This window comes from Camelus bactrianus, chromosome 8 (genome assembly GCF_048773025.1).
Source record: "Camelus bactrianus isolate YW-2024 breed Bactrian camel chromosome 8, ASM4877302v1, whole genome shotgun sequence".
Classification (NCBI taxonomy): domain Eukaryota; kingdom Metazoa; phylum Chordata; class Mammalia; order Artiodactyla; family Camelidae; genus Camelus; species Camelus bactrianus.
The window spans coordinates 25,054,340-25,076,156 of NC_133546.1; the positions used below are offsets into that span (position 1 = coordinate 25,054,340).

At 40.5% G+C, this 21,817-nt stretch overlaps 1 protein-coding gene and 1 long non-coding RNA gene across 3 annotated transcripts in view; one reads left to right on the forward strand and one right to left on the reverse strand.

The window, feature by feature from the left end:
• Positions 1 to 531, reverse strand: part of PDE7B (phosphodiesterase 7B) — a 290,370-nt gene extending 289,839 nt beyond the window's left edge. The window contains exon 1 of one of the 2 annotated variants that reach the window (XM_045524587.2): positions 392 to 531. In XM_045524587.2, coding sequence (XP_045380543.2) covers positions 392 to 412 — 21 coding nt within the window. In that variant the 5' untranslated portion in view covers positions 413 to 531. The remainder of the gene's footprint in view (positions 1 to 391) is intronic. The other variant, XM_045524588.2, reaches the window with a different exon arrangement.
• LOC141578344 (uncharacterized) lies at positions 496 to 21,057 on the forward strand. Its single transcript, XR_012508577.1, has 3 exons — positions 496 to 646; positions 13,528 to 13,669; positions 14,286 to 21,057. It is a non-coding gene; the product is annotated as an uncharacterized LOC141578344 (long non-coding RNA).
• The last annotated feature ends 760 nt before the right edge of the window (positions 21,058 to 21,817 follow it).

Here is a 21,817-nt window from a genome sequence, read left to right on the forward strand (position 1 = left end):
TTTAACCAATATTTTCCTGTCCTGTCCCACCAAAAAGAAAAAGTGACTCAACCCTAAGATTTACAGTGGAGAAGAAATATTGCATTCATTAAGAAAAGAAAGAACGAAAAGCCACCCTCCTCAGGAGAGGCTCAAAGCACAGAGAAAAAGCCAGAGTGTCTCATTAGGCTGCTTGGAATGAAACAGTTAACTTCAGGGTAAGAGATAATGTTTAGTCAGTTCGCTTAGAAAAAGGAAGGAAATTCAAAAGCTGGTTGCTGTAGTAACAATCACAGACCAAAAAATATATACGTATATGTTCATTTCAAATAAAACTCCTGCCAACTCTCTGTGATTCTGATTCTCTCAAGAAAAAAAAAAATGAGTTGCCGTTGAAATTCGTTGTACCTACCTCAACCATTAAACAAGACATTTAACCATAGTGGCAGTTCTGTGACCTTTGAATGCCGTGAAATCTCTGAGCGGTGCTGCTTGTTCATGAAGACTTGTGCTGCAGAATCCAGCAACTTCATCCAGGATTAGGAATATAATTAAGTTAAAAATTAAAAATTAAAAAATTAAAAAATAAAAAAAAAAAGGAAAGGAGGAAGCCCGAAAGTCCACAGAGAGCCCGGGAAAGTAGGAGGGCAGCAGAGATTCTCTCGGGGTGAGTACACCACGCTTCTCCCAGGCAAGCCCTGGGACCGGAGCCCAGCCGCTGCAGTGCCCAGACCCACCGACTGGCTGGGGGAGCAGGCAGCCGGCCTGCTAGGCTGGGAGGTGCTGTCAGTTGCCACAGGCAAGGAAAAGCAGAGACCAATCGGCTTCAACTCTGGCAGCTTACTGGAGTGGAGCCTTTTCTGTTTATGTTTCCTCATTTTGAGAGTGACGTCAAAGGGTTTAGTTTTTCCTCTGCATGTGCTATTAATTTTAAAGTGCTGTGCTATGGGAAGAATGTGTGTGTGCCTGTGGTCAGCTGGGGCACCCCGCTCTCCAGAGAACCCAAAAAACATGTTCTATTTTCGGAAATCAATCTGAACCATTTAAAATACCTTGCAGTGAGGTATATCAAAAACAAAATAGATAAGAAATGAGCTAAATGAGAGCAGCAAGATTTATTTTTTCCCCCAAGTGTGAGTGTAAGTACATGTGCTCACTTCCTAGCTGTTGCTTATTTTTGAACTAATTCATTTACCTTTACCTCCAGATGAGTTGTTCATCTTGATAGCCATGGATGCAGAATTGCACAAATGAGCTGGTGAATAATATTGTGGGCAGTGAAAAATAGAAATCATGTTTACGCGGCTGATCCCTGCTTTTCTCTCTTTCCTCCAGCGTATGTGGTGAAGCCTCAGGAGTATTCATACTCCAGAGATCCCTCCCGCAGCTCCCCACAGGGAGTCATTCAAGGAGCGGGGCACAGGGATGCCACACTGGCATGCCCGGGGCTTCAGTATATCCTCTCCCAAAGTGTGTGGAGGTACAGTTATTTAGGGACACTTCTTCTACCAGGTAGAAGCCCCCAGCTCATCCCTGTGTTTCTCTTCCCACTCTGGAAAATCTCGGTGGTGACCATCTGTTGTTTCTGCCACCCCCATATCCCCTCCCTTTTCCCCCACCCCCTACCCCATTCTGCTAACAGAGCCTCTTTTTTCCTTTTGGAAACTTTCCTTTCTCTATCTATAGATTGCACAGCATTCCTCACAAATACCTCCCCACAGCCCCCCAACAGAACTATAAGGAGGCATGTGACCCAGAATGCCCAATCGGATTTCTCCATTGCTTTAGACACAGCAAATGTGTTAGGGGGTAAGCACAACACTCAAGAAAGGCCAGGGTCCTTTTTCAAATAGGAATACTGATTCTTTGGGGAAGAAAGTGTTTATATATCTCTCTCAGATTCTATGTGCCAGGGTTAAGCAAGCCTGCAGATGCTGGGGCTCATCTTTGATATTGAGGATACAGCAGTGAACAAAACAGATGGTGTCTGCTGTCACGTAGTTCATATTTTGAGGAAGGGGGAAGACAGGCAATACAAATAAGTAAATGTGTAATGTTAGTTGGTAACAAGGGCTTTGAAGTAAAGGAAAGTAAGGTCACAGAGACTGTGTGTGCGCATGTGAATGCCATTTTAGGTACGATGATCAAGGAAGCACACTGATAAAGCTACTTTGAGCAGAGGCCCGGATGAAGGGAAGAAGCTGGTCATCTGTGTCTCTGTGCTCCATGCAGAGGAAGCCATGTAAAGACCTGAGACAAGTGAATGCTTGGTATTTTCAAGAAACTAAAAGGAAAATAGGGTGGCTGGAAGACAATGAGCAAAGGGAAGAAATGGGTTCAGGAAGATAATAATGTCTGGGACAAGATCAGGAAGTATCTTACAGGCCAGGTAAAGGACTAGAATTTATTCTCAGATGGGAAACCTATCAGAGGGCTTTGAACTAAGGAATGCCTAGGATCTGAGCTAAACTCTTAGGGAATTTCCTCTTCTTCTGTGGGGAAAATAGACCATAGGTGAGCGAGGGTAGAGGCAGGGAGACCAATAGTGAGAGGCTATTTCTGTAATGGCTGGACTTTGGATGAAAGCAGTGGAGAAGGTGAGAGGGCCAGATTCTGGAGGGTGTGTGTGTGTGTCTGCATAGGCAGGATTTCAAGATGTGGGGTGTGAGAGAAAGAGAGGAATCAAGGATAATTCCCAGGATCCTGGCTTGAACAAACTGGAACACAGCTGCCACTTACTGATACGGGGAAGACGGGGAGAAGACCCTGATTTTGAGGTGAAATAAAGACTGGTTCTGGACCTTCCTTCAACAGCAACAAATATTTATTGTCTACTCTGTACCAGGCACTGTTCTAAGTGCTGGAGAAAAGGCGGCAGAAACAAACAAACAAACAAATAAACCCCAAAGCCCTTGCCCTCACGAAACTGAGATTCTTCTGAGGGAAGACAGACCATAACAATAAATGAAAAAAATATATAGGATATTTAATACTGATAATATTGTGGAGGAAAAAATAAGACAGCAAAGGATCAGTAGTCAGAAAGGGACTTGCAATTTTAAATTGAACATCCAGGGAAAGTCTCACTTCAAGGGTGATATTTCATTAAGACTTGAAATTGATGAGGAAAGAAGGAGGGAAAGAGCATCACAGGCAGAGAGAACACAGGTGTGAAGGCTCGGAGGTGGGAAAGTGGCAGGTGAGGAGTAGGAGATGGCAGCGGGTCTAGAGGGGGCAGGTCATGGAGGGCTGGCCTGGTCGTTGTAAAGACTTTGGCTTTTACGCTGGAAGAAGTAAAGTTTTAAGTCGAGGAGTGAGGTGATCCAACTCACATTTTCACAGCCTCACTGTGGCAGCTGTGTGGAGGTCAGACTGGAAGAAGGGGAACAAATAGAGGTTAGACTGCAGTAAAACAAGTCTGACATCATGGTGGCGTTCACTAGGATGGCTTTGGTGGAGGTGGCTTCTGATTATATTTTGGTGTTAGAGACAACAGGACTTTTTAAATGGACTGGATGTATAAGGGAAGGAGATTAGTGAGAGGAGTCAATCACATCTTCAAAATGTTGGGTTCCATTAAATGAAAGAATGGAGCTGGCATTGACCGAGAGACAGTGGGAAGAACAGCATTAGTAGGGAAGATGAAGAGTTTGACAGTGAATGTGTTACCTTTGCCTGTAAGATATATACGTGGAGATGTTGAATAGGTAATTGGATATACAAGCCCAGAGTCCAGGGGACAGTTTTAGGTTATAGATGTAAATTTGGATGTCATTGTACATTCATGGTATTTGAAGCTCTGAGACTGGGTGTGATTACCAAGGAAATGAGTATATAGATGGAAAAGCCTTAGACAGTCCAAGGTTAAGCCATCAGGAATATGATGTGTCTCCCTCATATTCCTGTACTAAGAAAGAGCCTTCAAGAGGTAAGAAAAACCAAGAGGGTGATATCTTGGAAGCTAAAAGAAATTTTCAATGATTAGCTTCATAAAATGAAAATTAGATGAAGACTGAAAATTGATCCTTGAATTTAAAATGTGTAACCAACTGTGCTCTTGACAAAATCAGGTTGGTACAGGAAGGGTGAAAGATCAAGAGAGAATGGAAGGACAATTGGGGACAAACAGTATAGGCAATTCTTTCAAGGTGTTTTTCTTCAAAGAGAGAAGAGAAATGGGGCAGTAATCGGAGGGGAGAGTAGAATCAAGGAAGCATTTTTAATATGGGAGAAACATCAACATTTTGTATGCTGTTAGAAAAGATCCAGTTGAGAGGAATAATTAATGTTGCAGAGGAGAAAGGGAAAAATTGCTGGAGCACAAATGGAGTGTGTGATAGGCAGACGGCCCCCCAAAGCGTCCACACTCTAATCCCTAGAATCTGTTGAATATATTACAATGCAAAAGGGACTCTGAAGATATAAGATTCTTAAAAGAAGGAGATTGTCCTGGACAGTGAGTGTGCTCGATTTAGTCACATGAATCCTTAAAAGCAGAGAACTTTCTCTGGCTAGAAGCAAAAGAGAGATGCAGCAGAATAAGAAGCTAGAGAAATTCCAAGTATCAGAAGTGCACACTGCTACTGGCTCTGAGATGTAGGACCCAGATGCAAGGGCCAGAGAAAGGGCTCTAGAAGCTGAGAGCTACCCCCTGCTGTCAGCCAGCAAAGAACCAGTTACCTTAGTCCTACCATTACAAGAAACTGGAGGCTTCTGACACCCTGAATGAACCTGGAAATGGATTTTTCCCCAGAGCCTGGAGAAAGGAACACAGCCCAGCTGACACCCTGTTTTCAGCTTTGTGAGACTCTGAGCAGAGTACCTAGCCAGGCCCACCTACAGATCCATGAACTAATAAAGTTTGTGTTAATTTGTTACAGCAGTGATGGAATGCTAATTAAGAGTGATTGGCTTTAGAAAGCAATATGGATGATTCATCCACAGAAACAGAATAGAAGGCAGAGTAAATGATAGAGGTAGTGCTAGGTGGGTTGTGGTGGTGCTGCAAGGTTGTGAAAGTTCTCTGTGACTTCTAATTTCTCAGTGGAATCGGAATTAGGAGTATTGACTAAGAGAGAGGATAGGAGAAGTGGTGGAGGTTTGAGGAGAGAGTATGTGAAATAGTTATGCAGGAGAGTAAAGAGCAGGAATTATCAGAGAAGTGTAATAAAACGGTAAAGAGCACTAAGGGCATATTTGAGTTCAGTTATCACGACTTAAAATGATACCAGACAGCATGTTACCTTTACAGTATCCATGAGATATCTAAATAGAACTGTCACATGGGCAGTTTAGATATAATTCTGGAAAACCAAGTGTAGATGAAATGGAATTAAAAGCAATGGGTGAGCAGGTGAGTGTGAATTCACTTAGGAAATGAGAACAAACTCAAGGTCTAAACTCTGGGATTTTCCAATGTTTAGATATTGGGAAATTGAGGATGATTCAGCAAAGGAGACCAAAAAGGAGTAGCCACAGAGGTAGACACACAACCAAGATAGTGGTCTCTCAGAAGTTAAGTTCCAACAGTCAGTGCTATGAACTGAATTGTGTCCCCCCTCTCTCACCCCTCAAAAAACATATGTTTAAGCCCTAACTTAGAATGTGACTGCATTTGGAGTTAGGACCTATCAGGGAGTAATTAAGGTTAAATGAGGTCATAAAGATGGGACCCTAGTCCAATAGGTCTGGTGCCCTTATAAGAAAAGGAAGAGACACCAGAGCTCTATCATGTGAAGTATAGCCAAAAGGAAGCCATTTATAAGCCAGGAAGAGAGCTTTCACCAGCCATTAACTCTATTGGTACTTTGATCTTGGGCTTCTAGTTTCCAGAAGTGTGAGGAAATAAATTTCTGTTGCTAAATGCCCAGACTATGATATTTTGTTATACAACCTGAGTGGACTAATCGAGTCAATTATGTGAGTAAATGAATTCTCCTTTTTTTTTTGCCTGCAGCCATATAAGTTGGCTCTCTGCTACTTATGACAGGAAGAGTCCTACCAAATTCAACATACAGTGTCAATGTTACCAAGAGGTGACTGTCAACTCTCCTCTCCCTGATATAAATACTTCACCACTTGCAGCTCGAGGAAACATTAAGGATAGTTCTGTATCTATCTAAACATTTCTACCAAACACAGTAGTTATCAAGCTGAGACTACTGTGTTTAAAATACTAACTGGTTTTCTGAGGCAACATTATTTAGTACATACTTTGGAGTGTTCTCTGAAACATGACATTTCATGTGACCACATTTTCTGCAATTTATTAGTTATAAAAATAATCTTAAAGGAGCCACCTTATTTCAGCCTCTTATTTTCTTCCCAGATCCCCTTCTTAAATAGCCCATGACTCATAGACATGACCACTCAGTTATTTTCTCTCCTTTACAAAAGTTCAACTCTCTATTTTCTCTATTAATGGACTAGAAAATATGATTCTTCTCTTGCTGCATCTCTAGGAAGATAAATGTCTCAGTGACCTTACAGATGTTAAATTTATTCAAGAAATACTAAGTATATATTATTGGTAGAATCCAGTGGTGTATGTTCAGCATACTATTGTGCTATTGGGGTTGACAGAGATCAACAGGATGTGATCTCTAGCTTTAAAACATACAGTTGGCTTCAAAAGTAAGACACATATTTTATAATAGTAATACAATAGCGATTGGAGCAAAGATGCAGCAGGGGCTCTAAACATAGAAAAGATACAATGAAAATTCAGAGAAAGAGGAGACAGATTACTTTCACATGGAAGAATTTGGGAATACTTTGCATAATGTTGGAGATTTCATTTGTCCTGAACCAAGAAGACATATATTATGTTGAGGGATTGACTTGTAGGTGAGGTATAATGGGAATATAGGGTATGGGAAAGGAACAATATATTGTAAACCCAACATGGTAAATTAGTGAATAATTATAGAAAGTGAAATCTGAAATCTGACATTTACTTATTAGGGGATGGGGAATTATTACAGGTTTGTGAATAGGGACTTAAAAAAGCACTAGTGTATTAGCAAAATGGTCTAGTGTTGGATATAGATAATTAAACCGGTATTACAATATGGTAGAATGAGTCATGTGATAGGGGAAGTTCAGGGTGATTTGGGAGTATATAGGAGAGAAATCAACACTAGATTTTTAACTCAACAAATGCTTCTCCCTGAGGAAAGAGACATCTGAGATGAGATCTAAAGGGTAAGTAAAAGGTACTCTGGTAAAAAGGATGGATACATGAGATGAGTAGGAGAGACACCAATAAAAAAGAAGGGTAGCAGGGAGATGCAAAAATACTGCATGCTGAGATGCTAACACAAAGAAGACAGGTGAAGTTGAGCATAGTTCACTCTGGGGACCAACACAAGCTCAGTTTGGCCAAAAAGATAAGAAGTGGAGACAATATAGAGCCTTTTAATCATAATAAGAAATTCGGATGTTGTTCTAAGAGAAATGGGGATACACTGAAGGGTTCTAAACAGCAAAGAACCTGATCAAATCTATATTTTGAAATTAGTTTGACAGTTGTGTGGAGACCAGAAGAAGGAAGTCAAGAAATAGGAAGGCCAGAAGAGAAAGAACAGTGGCTTGGAACAGGTTGGCAGTAATGTGGAAGGAGAGATATGAACAGATTTAACAGCTGGTTAGGAAATGTCATCAATGCAATTTGGTGATGGATTGATGGTAAAAGATGAGAGATTTACTGTGGGATGAGAATAAGGAATAACACAGTCAAGGATGGCACTCAAGTTTCAAGCATGACAAATGGGTGCCACTTGTTGAGTTAGATCTGGCACGAAAGATGATAAATTCAGTTTTGAACTTAACATCAAAGAGGAGATGGATATATTGTTATAAAACTCAGCAAAGAACCTAGGCTAGAAGCTTCATTATCATCACACTAGTGAAATAAGCCATATGAACTGATGGGATCATTCAGGAAGTATGCCTAGTGGGAGAATAGAAGAGAGTCTGGGGTAAAACCCAAAGGAACCTCAATATATAAGGGGTAGACAAAGGAAGAAAAACCTATAAAAATATGAACAGTGGCAACATTAAAAAAAGAAGAGAATGTAACATTATCAAATCAAAGAAAAATTGTGTTTCAAGATGTATAACGTAGCCAAAAATGTTAAATTTGCTAAGAGGGAATGAGTAGAACATCTTTTATAGTTATTAAGTAGCTATGAAATTATAACATTATGGTATTGGTGTAGATGTAAATAAATAGAAAAATAAACCACTGGAACAGAATAAAGTCTAAAGAGAATCAATGTGTATACATACCAAAACTTTGTATATGATAAAGATGGTGTTTTAACTGTGGGGAGAAAGAATGGACCACTTAGTAAATGACGATGGGACAAGGCCAGCCATTGACAAAATACAATATTCAAACAAGTTAAACAAAAATCACTCCAAAATCCATTTACAAATATAAACTATTGCTAGATAAGAGACTTAAACATGAAAAATAAAAACTATAAAATTTGGGGGAAATATATGATTGAATATATGTGATCTCAAAGTAGAGAAGAACTTCTTTAAGAAGACAAAAAAGCAAAGTCCACAAAGAAAGTTGATAAAATATCTTATACCAAAATTAAAGTCCTCTTATGATCTAAGATATTACAATAAAGTTAAAAGACAAGGGATAGATTTAAAGATATTTTCAACTTATATAAAACTTATATAATATGCATTATAATACATAAACATTTAATATATAATATTATACATTAATATGTACCCATCTGATTTACAAACCAGAAAAGAGTCTGGGGAAAAAACGCAAAAGAAGCACCAATATTTAAGGTGTAGGCTAAGGAAGAGAAGCCCATAAAAATACGGAGAAAAAGTAGCAATTTATAAGGGGAAGAAAGAATGTTGTGTCATAGAACCCCTCAAAATTGTGTTTTGAGAAAGGTTAAACAGCCAGGGTTTCAAAATTCGGAAGTTTTAAGACTTTTGAAAGGTAAGACAGGTTTGATCTCAAGTACCCTCAGGGGGTCCAGGGCAGCTCACCATTCTCTCTCTCAGCCCACCTCTCCTGGTACAGAGCCCCCAAGGTCAGGGCTCTAGTCTTCACCTTCATCCTGGACCTAACCCTTCTGGCACACACCACTCTTCCAAATCTCTCTATCAGCCTTCCATTTCTGTCAACTGATGCTATAGTCTATACCAGCTTCTCTTTCCTGTTTCTTTATAGCTCTCTCTGCCAGTCAGAATCCTCCACCTTGCTGGTGACAGGACAGCAGTGCAGTGAGAGCACATCTTGGTGCCTTTGAAAATGGAGTTTTTACTCCTTTACAGGAAAGCTATAGGTATACATAAAGTAAATAATATTTACAGATATTTATTGAGTGCCTATTATGAGCTGGGGCTTTTATCATCAGCAACAAAATGCATTAAGAATGAATTAAAATTTGATGAGAGAGAAATATTGGCCCCACTATTGGATTTCCTCCTATGCATTTAAAATCATTTTCTCTTCTCCTTCTACCACAACTGTTCCTTCACCAAAACTGTTTCCCAAATCAACACTATTTTTGGAGATTGTGCCTCTAAAGTGTTAATTCAGCTCAGAACCATGGTAAAAACATCAAATAGAAAGAACAACTGGAAAGCAAGAAGCAAAGAACTTCTAAACTCTACCATTTAATGTTTAACATTAACCATTCCCCACTGGGGCAAATTTGTAAATCACAAGTCACAATTTAGCTTTGGTTACACACTTCCTCCTGTGTAATTGGACTCCTTCTCAGCCTGCAGGCGTCAGGAGGCTTTTTCTGCAGCCCTGCCCTCCCCACCTCCTTCCAGCTGCCTGTGAGCATGCCTTCCTGCAGGCAGCCCCTCGGCAGCGTTCTCTAGCCCCATTCTTCCACTCATCTTCCATCCATTTTGGGGGCCATTTGCTATTCCTCTGCTCTCTGCTGTCCAAGGTGGGGGCTGTTCTCACATCATCAGCCAATTTTCAGAAAGTGCCTGATCTGAACATAGCAGTTATCTGATAACTAATCCACACTGAAGTTCTTATAGGAGAAGGAAAAAAAAAAAAAAACAAACAGGTGGTGTCATGACTCCTGTGGTGATTTACTTTTAAAATGGAATTTGCTAACCTAGAGACATGTTATGGGCTGAATTGTGTCCCCCCAGAAACCACATGCTGAAGCCCTAACCCCAGTACCTCAGAATGTGATTTTTACTTGGAGCTGGGGCCTTTAAAGAAAAGGTGATTAAGTTAAAATGAGGTCATAAGGATGGGGCTGTAATCCAATATGATCAGATGTCCTTATTAGAAGAGGAGATTAGGACACTGACAGGTACAGAGGGGACAAAAGGAAAAGACATCTATCTAGGAGCCAAAAAGAGAGGCCTCAAAATAAAACCAACCCCTGCTGACACCTTAGCTTTGAACCTCTGGCCTCCAGACTGTGAGGAAATACATTTCTGCTGTTGAAGCTATCCGGTCTATGGTATTTTGTTATGGGATCTCTAGCAAACTAATACTTGAAAGAACACAGGTCCTAAGGAAAAGATTTTGGGGAAAGCTGCTTCCTCAGATACAAGGTAAAACTGTACTGGACTGCTTGCGTGTTTCTTTTCATTGTATCGGCACGTATTTTTCCATAATTTACATTTTGTTTTTCTTATTGATTACATTTTGTATATTGCTAAAAGTTTTTTTCCCTGCAATATAGAACTTATAATTTGAATCCTAACTTATTAAAAGTAGGTTAATGGTTAGTTTCTTACTTTGCATTGTTATATCCAGATTCCTTTAAACAATCACCCTGAGAGCATTAAAAATAGAGATGCCATTTATAAAAGTTTACTTTTTATGTATTTTTTAAATGCTGGAATTTTTTGAGCTATTATACAAGTGACCAACATTAAGAAAAGTTATCATCGCAAAGGTTCAGATTCATAATTAAAAAATTAAACTTTGATTATTAACAGTATGGGATTCCCTAAAACAGCAAGCTTCATGAGGGCATTTAAAACCTGAATTCCATTTAAGGAAACTTCAACTCACGTATTATTTTTAGGAGTCTTCTAGTCATTAGGAAAACACTTTATCTGTATTTTAGGGAAGTACATACACATCTTTTTTATGTATTCAGTGATCTACCACCATTAGGTTGTAAGCTTTATGATGTCATTGGATCAAGTCTGACTGGCTATGTCTCCAGGACCCAGTACAGTACCTGATGTTTAGTAAGGCATCAGTATCTAACTGTTTGACGAGTGAATTGATGAACAAGTGAGAGTGGGTGAAGAATTTATGTGTAAGTCAAAGGATATAATTCAAGGAGACTGACAGGAAGTCCTTACAACAGCATACCCAGTAATCCACTGGCGTTTAAACCGTGCTGGGAGTCCACATTATGTGAACCCGAAGGACAGAAATTGGATATTTTATTGAGTGACCAAGGCATGGGGCTTTCATTTTGTAGGAGGACAAAGATTTTGATGGGCAGAGGCAGTGAAACAAATATTCCAACTAGCATTAGAATAAAGCTATAAGAAATTACATCTTAAGGAGGGTTGCTAGCAGCCGGAAACTCCACCTTGACATTTATTTTGGGGACCTCAGAAGAACACAGGCAATACATGTAGAATATGCATATTGTGGGTGTAGACAGTAAAATGAGAAGCAGATACTTCTAATGATAGCAAACCAGGTATTTTCTGAGAAATAGATCCTTGTACTAAAGGAGAAACTAATTTATTCATCTCAGATCGCTTATCTCAGTGTCACTAACTGGCTTTACACTCAACCACTTAAGAAACAGAACAAGGGTATGCATCTTGCACCTTCATGACCGAGATGACGACTAACCTTTACATGATCAGATCTACCTAGATATGGCTAAGTCTCCACCACATACACTACAGAATCCCTCTGTAAAAGACCCCAGGGGTGTGTGACAACTTTCCTCTTCAGATTTATAATCACACTGTGGCGACTCTGAAAATTCTGAAGAGTGGGGCAAGTAGAGATGCCAGGTACAGTGTGGATTTGCCATGTTGTTTATAATCAATGTGTTATGTAAAATTAAAAAAAGAAGTTTAAGTCAAATTGCGTTAAATAGATCACACGTAACATTAATTTTGTGCCATGACAACTATCTCTAGTGTGTGGTATATGACCACACAGACGCAAGCATGCAGCACTTTAAACGCCTAGGATGGCACTTCCACCTTACTTACTGAGGTGGACATACATCAATAAGAAAACGCTTGTTTCTCAGATCAAAGAATAGCTGGGGACATGTTTCAGCAAGAGACTGAAAACATGGATGCATTTTTCCCTAGAGTGGTCAATACTTCCCCATTTTCTCCCATGCCTGCTTGCTGCCGTGACACAAGCTATCCCCATATTTTCTATGCAGCATGACTTTCCCACCTCCATCCATGTTTGCTAGAGATTCTAGGAATAAACCCATATCACACAGGTGGGCTGATCAATGGCTAAGCAGGAGGGGCCTGTACAGTTTCTTAACAAGCTATAAAATTGATCCAAATAAATCCCAAGTCTAATTCGAACAATGTTAAGCTTTTAATTCATTCCTAGGCTTATTCTCCAAGGCTATGCTAGAACTCTCTCACCTACTTCCACTGACTGTTAATGGAATCTTTCTAGCTGGCCTCGCTCTGATTTAGCCTTGACTTCAGGCAGAACTGCAGCCCCGTGAATGCCTATCATCCCACGGGGTGCTTCTCCCCTGACTCCTACAGCAGTCTCCGTGAACTTCCCATTTCTGGGCAGAAACTACATGGACTTCCTTGAATGGGTTCTTGTGTCCAGACTGTTCCTTACCTCTTTCCTTCTGAATGCACCCTTTTCCTCTTGCTGTGACAGCTCTCTCACCCTGATTAAACCATCGCGCGGCAGAACACTCGCTTCTCTCAGTTATTTCTCTGTCTCCCCAGTTTTGCCTTATTTCTGGTCACCAGTCTGCAAGGCTGGTAAGAACTTCTTATTCAATTTCTGACAATCCTTGCTTGCTTTCTTGTTTATCATTCAATTATAAAATAAATCTCAGGAAAATTCCATGTTATATTTGACAACATTTTGTAGTCTCCCAAAGCAGGGATGAAATGTATATTTATGGCAGGAGCATTTTCTCTTATTTTCTTAGGTAGTCTAATGGCTTTAAGAAAAGCCTGAATGCTAAAGATAGCTGAGAGTACTACATGGAAACAAATGGTCCATATTTCCCATCATTTATTTTGTATCCTTCATTGTGCAAATTCTGCTTCCCTGCATGTGATAGGGACTCAGTTAATTATTCAATACTTTTCTCAAACGCTTTCCCTCTGCTGCTTCTAAATGTAGCATCAGATTGGATAGCTAGCCTGTTGTATCTGCAGAGAATATGTAACCTTAGCATGTACTGCACTCGTCTCCATGGATACCAAATTTCTGTGAATGGTACTTCAAGTGAAAAAAATCTAAAAGGGGGAAGCTGAATTTTGCATTCTTTTGGTTTAGGTCGTTCCCTTCCTGACCCTTTTTGTCTCCTACATTTTCCATCCCAGGCTATGAATGGCAAAGATCCTGCCACACTTAATGCAACAGATAACCCTTGCATTAGGATCACAGGGCATCATGTTTGTACCTTTTTGGCTATTCTGTGAGCATCAACCCACGGCAACTGAAGCTGCTACAGGAAATGGGAAGGTAAAAGCCCAAGTCTACTTTGACAAATTCTAACCAGGGATCTCCAACTTAAGGAGTGCAGAAACCTGGGGTTTAATAAGAACAGTAATTGCAAAGGGCAGGTGGGGGGAATCCTAGAGCAGTTTTCACATCCTTAAAAAGCTAAATTGAAATGATAAGTCATCACAGCCCAACAAAATTGTGAAAGTTCTTCATATTTGGTTGGAATATTATTAACTTCTTTAGCAAATCCCTGTTTACCATCCCGTGATGCTTAAAGCTGTGCTGGATTGTTACTTTTGTCCTTAAATAATAAAAACAGAAAACATGTCTATTACTGTAGTAAAAGGGTATATATTCATTGATGTGAAGAGAAACCTAAGGAGGAAATCAAAATTAAGGTAGTAGGCAGTCTTCTTTACAGATGAAACCTTTCAAAATTGTAGTATCTATTAACACAAAGAAAAGGGTCCTTGATGGTTAAAAAATTTTTTTTGAGAGTAACTGTTTTTACCTAATCCTTTGCTGATTTGTGTGTTGGTTTGTATGTTCTATTTTAATGTCTAAACTTGTTTAAGAGCAACAGACACACTGAAGGTAATTTCTGACACATTATCTTGGTTATTTGCTTATTCAGAACTGAAGAAGGGAAAGTAGATCTCAGAACATGAGGTGAGGAGTCAGTGTGACTGTCCTCACTAAAGACCCCAGGGCAAGACATCGAGGAGCCTGAGCACGGGTACCCAAGAGAGTAACACTGAAGAAGGCAAGGAGATACGTGCTCTGCAGAGACCACTGGGACTGCTGGCAGCCGTGACCTGGAGCATGATGCAAACTCCACTCCTCAGCTCCCATGGCTCTCAGGGTGCAGCCAGTTGGGGCTTCCTGGCAGGATTCTCATGGTTTTCCAGGAAGGAAGGGCAACCTGCTAGGAATGAATGTTCTTTAGGGATCGGTTTGGATTGTGCTAGGATTAAGAACAGGGTCCAACACCAATAATACTGTTATTATCAGGCTTCTTTCCTCTCACAAAAATACATGCTAAGTTTGGGATATAAAGAGTTTTTCCCCATTAAAAAAGAACCCACCTCCATATTCAGAAATCATGCTACCAAAAGTGACAGATAACTACAGGTGAGAATGGCTAAAAATTCCTCTCTGCAGACAGCTGTCAGAATTAAGCTCCCTCCCACATTGTAGCGATGGTGGAGAGAGCAGAAAGGAGTTCTGGGAAACATTCTTGCCTGTGCCATCTTTTCAGCATCTTGAAGCAAGTACCTCTAATGAGTACCTCTTCTCCTTCCCTCCCAAGTCAGGCAAATCCAGAAGTCCACCTATTTCTTATTCAGCAGCAGGTCACTATCAGATACACCTGTGAGAGATACAGGCTTTGTTCCTGATCTGAAATTTAAAGCCACGGAAAAGATATTCTCAAAAGACAGCAAAAATATGTAAAGGGAACTTCAGAAGCCAACACTCTGGGCACATCCTGACTTCAGTATCAGCACACCCAGTAAGTATAAAGGAACATAATGATGGGAACATTTCTTGAAAAGGAAGAGTTTATGAATTGGATGGTATCAACTAATTATATCCTAGGAAAATGCCTGTCAAGTCAGACAAGAGCAATTCAAAGAAGCACTAGGAAAACAGAGTGGGATAAACAGCAAAATATTATTCACATCTGTAAAAACTTCAGAGTACATTCCAAAACCAAAGGTTAACTTAACTTTGCTTTGACTCTTACAAACGGAAGGTAATGCCACAATTTTCTCTGGCACAATATATACAGCATAATTAGCTCTATTATTATTTAAATTTTTTTCATTTTTATACCAACCAACTTTTAAGACTGTAACAAAAACAATTTTTCTTTTTCTTTTTATCTTTTCCCCCCAACTCTGGTCTAATTCTCCTTTCTCTCCACAGTTGGAAAGCAACTGTATTTCACTGAGGAGAACTGATAAGTTCCTTAAAGGAGGAATCATGTCTTACATTTCTTTGTAAACCCCACTCCCTCCTACCATGATTGGCAGATTTAGGGACTCAGAGAGTGTTTGTTAAAAGGTTGAATGGATGGGATGAGGAATGTATGAGTAGACAAATACATTTATTTTATCCATCTTCTGTAGCCTAAGGGGAAAAACCTGTTGCCCGAATGTTTATTATAACTCTTTTGTTAACACTGAGAGGATGAGGCAACTGGACCACGTAGAGATGGAAAGAAAGGAATGGCATTTGCTACACACTCAGAACATGTCCTGGGCTGGTGTTTTCACATGTGATTATAGTCAATCCCCATAATGACTCTGCCAGAAAATACCATTATCTGCCTTTTACAGATAAGCAGATAGGGTCCCAGAGAGAATACTAACCTATCCAAATTCACATGGGTAGGAGCTAGGATTTAAACTTGAGTGCTACTTTCAAACAACACACTTTTTCCTCTATTCCTTGTCTAAACACAAAAGTGTAAAGATTAAATCACTAGCAGATCAAGTTGTGAGACTTTTTAAAACTCTTGGCACTTAAGTGGCCCCTCCCAATTAATTAGTTATGTGTTGAGCACTCGCCACGTACAAAGTACATTTGAAATGCCAAGGGGCACAAGAGGATAAATGTCTCCTCCTTTATGATGGGCAGCTGGGGCCCAATGTCCATGATTCGGATAACACAACATTCTGAGTGTACGAGGAAGTATCAAGATGATTAAGGAACTTCGAACATCTTTCAAAGAAGTCAAAAATAATTCATCTTGAGACTAACAGTAATTTTCTCTCATTAGGATAAACTGGATTTAGTGCTAAAATACTGACTTTATATGCATAATAATCATTAGGCTCATTTTGTAACCAAATAATCTGATGCTAGAAATGTCACTAAGATTGAGTAACTTTTTGGAGAAGGTTTTTAAAGAGTTTACTGGACATCTAAGAGTATTGTCTGACCACTAGAGGTTCCCAGATGCTAAAGTTTACCAGCTTCCTTTCTTCTTACCCAGAATCCAATCAGAGACCACCAGGATGACAACATTTTGAGAAATCAGGTCCTGTTAGCCATTTGCTCCATTTCTACCACAGAGTAGCTATGGGAATTTGGAAATTCACAGAATCAGGGTGATTTCTTAGAACAGAGTCTCCAAGAATATTCTGATGATGTATGAAGGGGTATATTTGTCAGGGATTCTACCCTTCCACAATTCAGTCTGCCATTCTGAGAGATTAAATACTCATTTAAATAAATAGCACTTCAGGAAAGAGCTTTGCCCGGAATCTCTGCCTTCTTGGTTCTCTCTTGCCCTGAGTCTAACCTAAAGCTCTCCTTTCTCTACCAGGATGGGAACAGGCTTAACACTGTTTGGCAGCTAAGCCTGCAAACCAGTTGATGACAGGGCCCAGAGGCTTCACTCTTCATGTCAGTGGGCCACCCAGGAGCACAGAGGGTCACAGACACAGTTCTAGGGGAAGCACCCCCTAGATACAGGTTAGGGTTGAGAACAGTGGAACAAGATAGGGTTGGTCCATCCTTTCTCAGTAGATTGAGCAGGTCTTGGAGGTGGGGTTGGCACTTCTCTGATGCTCACCACAAAGTAAAGTTATCCCCCAAAACTGACCCTTCCAGGCCTCTAGGTTGTGTGCTGCTCAGCCCCGGACAATGGATGGTGGAAGCTCTTCCCAAAGCAAACAGCTCTTGCTCAGCTGACATTCACCTGGGTGGTGGCCCAGGCCAGGCTGGGGAGCAGAGGTGGGAAGAAAATCCATTCCAGATCCTTATTGGGCCACCAACTCAGAAGGCTACGTGCCAAGCTACTAATTGTCAGGGTCCAGCCAACCCTTCCTGACAGGGCACGCACAAGGCAAACATTGTTCTCAGTCAGACCTTGCATCACAAGAGAAAAATTCTATGGCATAGCCATGGCCAGATTCTTTCCCTTGTCTGAGATGCTAGACTGCTGCATCTGTGTCCTCCCTGGGTCTGGGGAATCTTATATCACCCTCAATTCTGTCCAGACTACGTCCCAGTCCAGTATTAAATGCATAGTTTCCTGGCTGTGCTTGAGGAGGTGTCCTCTTATCTACCTCCCTGAACTGAGAGAAACTGTTTCAGGATGTTTTCTAAGAAAAACCTAAGGAAGACAGAAGGAAATTTTCATTTTTCGTGATTTATTCTTCTCAAATTTTGATTTTTCACAAGAATCATGCATTAATTTATAATAATAATAAAAAGAAGGTCTAGAAGGAATGAATTCACTTCACCCATTTCACATAAAATTGTTACTACAAATGAATTTAAAGATATTAAATATAATGTGTGTGCTTTATTGAGTGCTGAGGGAAGTGGTACAATTTAATTGAGGATTTCCTGTGCTGTCTGGAGCTGAGAATAAGGGATTGTATTGTGGCCTCCCTGCCCCTGTTTTCCCTTCCCCCAGAGCCTAATATATCAATCACATAAAATTAGTGTAATTAGGAAGTCGACCAAAGACAGACAGGCTCTTCCTGTAAGTTTTTCAAATGAAAACCCAAGCACCATTATAAAGCAAACACATTTATCTATTCGTTGAAATTGGATGAATATGATCATTGTAACTTTAAGGAACTCAGACAATTCAAGATTTAGGGCATCCAAAATACAAATGAATTCTTAGAAAATGAACACAGGCTTTGATGACAAATGACCCATGTCTCCTTTGGAGCATGCTGTGTGACCCGCTCCCAGGCGTGTGTCCTTTGTCTTTCTGAGAATGCCTGCTCCCATCCTATAGCTCAGCCCACCTCACGCTGCTTCCTCCCTCAGAGGGCAGGGGTTGGTGATGGTATGACCACTGACTGGGCTTGCAGAGGGCTGCTCCTGGAATACCAACCCAGGAGAACGTGGCGCCCCTACAGGGGCTCTGGGAGCTTTTTTCTCTTAAGCCTACAGCAGAGAGCAATTTCAAGAGGGTGGCGGGAAACGTGGAAGGTTGAGCAGTGAACGGGAGTGGAGGAGACAGATACAGTTGGGTGGACCAAATCCTTTCAGCTGCGGAGGAGAGAGGGAGAGCAGTCACAGCCTGGGGGGATGGAAGCCAGGTCATAATCAAGTTACTTTAGGTTCCGAAGGATTTAGTATGTTTATAGCCTGAGGGAAAGAGCCAGGGAAGATGGGGACCTCTAGTTTTATGTTCATCCCAAATTTCCATTGAGTTACTTCAGATTACAAAATATTGGATCTGTTATTACGTTGGTTTAAGAACCAAAAATCTCTTTTAAGTGAGAGAATAAATCCTCCATGCACCACACTACTGAAATCGTAGGTGCTGGGATCTCTGTGGGCCAAATAGGAAGACAAATCCTGGCAGTCACTCAGTGGCAAGTCCATCACAAAACTTGGAGTTTGGCTTTTAGTATGATTTTAATGTATTTAACAATAATGGCGTACTTTTTCCCTGTGCTTTTCCGCTTTCACTATTCTGTGCATGTAAGGTACTTTCAAAACAATGCTTGTGGTTTTCTTAGAACACTACTCAGATAGCCTTCTTTTCTGAAATAAAGAAAACAATCTCCAGCTCCTTTATAAAATCTGAAGTCCTTTTTGTTTTTCAAACTCTGCTGTAAACAGACCACAATTATGAAATGTTTACGCGTGGAAGAATTAGTGGCGAGTAACTACCTAACTATATGCCGATAGTACTAATTTTAAGACAGCTTATAATTAGTGCTAACCAGTTGCTGAGAGATTTTCGACCTACGATGCCAGTTGGCTCACTTTGGTTAACAAGAAATGGCCTTGATGTCCCTGCAAGAGATACTAGCTAGTAGGAATCGAATACATGCCAGTCTGTGAATTGAGCATCACCAGGCCCATTTCATGAAGCAGAAATTGGAGGCATAAAGGCTACGAAACTCACACAAATCACACGGCTGGCTGGTAAGTGTCAGGGCGGGACCCAAATCCAGGCATGGCTGACCACAAAGCATGTGCCCTTTCCTATTAAGCTGTAGCTCTTACCTTCTCAAGGAGGGAAGGGAAAATTAAAGCAACAAAGGTCACACTGTACAACAGCAGAAATGGGCTTGTTCTAGCAGGTCCCCTCTGGGGTAACGGCTACACCAGTAAAACCACACTTGATTATCTAAGGACCCTATGGCTCAGCCCGGCCCAGCCTGGGACTACTCAGATCTGCTGAAACCTGCTCTTCATGTAACCTGATTGCTAAAATTCTCCTTTTCCCTTTCCCTCTAAGTTAGTTTCACTTCACATGCATCAAAACACAGCTAATCCAGAAAGATGAGACCTGTGTTCTTTCCCATATCTGACTGTTTCCATCTATAATTTCAAAATCTTTGTAATCTTGTCTAAGTCCTACTTCATATCCTAAATCCAGGTTACCTGATATACTACAATGTATCCTGCTTGTTCTTTCAGATAAAAATTACTGATGGAATTAGAATTGGGTGGGCTTCACTATGTTTCTACACTACGGTTACTTGTTAAAATTTAAATCTGGGCATGCAATGTACAGCATAGTGACAGTAGTTAACGATATGGTATTGTGTATTTGAAAGTTGATAAGAAAGTACAATTTTCTTCATACACAAAAAAATCACAACTGTGTGTGGTGATGGATGTTAACTAAACCTATTGGGGTAATCATTTCACATACACACTTCTATCAAATTATCATGTTGCACACCTAAAACCAGCACAATGTTATATGTCAGTATCAGGTAAGCTTTGATACAACAGTATATTCCAGCGGAAATGATGATCTGAAGAAATCATGTACTGATATATACCAGAACTCTGCAAAATCTTTCTTCCCCTTGGAGAAAACAGAGGTGTCAACTGCCTTATATCATTTTGAATTTCACAAACTAGAGAAGGACAAGAAATGTTTGCACATGACGACAGAGCTGTGAAAATGCAGTTTTTAGACTCTTGCTACCAGATCAGCTTTTACTGAAAGTATTTTCACAGCCTGCAGTCTTCATGTGCTTCTTCATGCTATCAGGCACAGAACCACTTTTCTACGAAAACAAAACACTTCCCAAGAAGTGTGCTCAGAAATTCTAAAGAACTTTAAGGGAGCACCCTAAATCCTCATGTTCTGATGGTTTCACAACTCTCACTGCTTCCAAGCTTCCCTGTCCCTAATTTGTTCTGGTGAGTTTTTGTTTGTTTTCACTCAGAGGGTTTTCTCAACTGGGCTCTATAGCTCATGTCAGCAGAGAGTCAAAAATATCCTTACCGGGCGCCAAGAAAGCGGTAACCACACACATACAAAATAGAACCGCTCCACTGGCTTTTAACTCCATAGACACGCAGGCAAATTACTCGTAGGCTAGTTTAAGAATTTATGCAAGAATTCTACTCGAGGTAGGGAAAAGTATTAGCTCAGTTATCTTGAGTCTTATCTATGTTAACAAAGAGAGGAAAGAATAAAACAGGACTTGGTGGGTTTTGCTTCGGCTGCTCTGGGTCATTTGTGTGGAACATGTCTTGCGAAAGTAGCATTGGCAAAAATGTACCCACAAATATGTTTTGAGAAATAAGCTATAGAGTATGTACACAATGTGACACATAATTACTATGTGGGGAAGTCAAACTCCTGCTGTGAATATTTTGCATTTATAATGTCAGTGATTGGCCTTGGGTCTCTCTGTCTCCCAAATACATTTATTCCAGTCTCCCCCAACCCCTTAACCCAGTCAGATTGATGAAAAATTAGCCACGTAATTATTTTGCTTATTTAACTATTATCGAGCCGTTACACTTGTGGATGCTGCCTAGTGCTATGTCCACTAAGAATAAGACCCTGCATAAAGGTGCTTTGACGCCTTACAAACCTGAGGAAAGGAGCCAGGCAGAGCATGGTGCACACAGGAAGGGAGGCCCAGAAGAGCACAGGGGGCTGCTTCTTAGCCACAAATTAGGAAAACTGCATGTGGACCGTAGCTGTCATTTCACTATGTTTGCATTTCTGTTGTTTGCTTTTTATTTCTCCTCAGTAATTAACATTTTTAAAATGTTAAAAATAAAGTAAAAGAGAGCCACTGACTTGCTTTCTGGACTGAGTTCTGCTCTGCAGCCAGATGTGAAGACAAGCTAGCAAAGGATGGCTTCTATCGAGGGGGCGCTGACAAGAGGCCTGGAGAACTGAAGGGTGGAGCTTCTGAGGAGCCGACC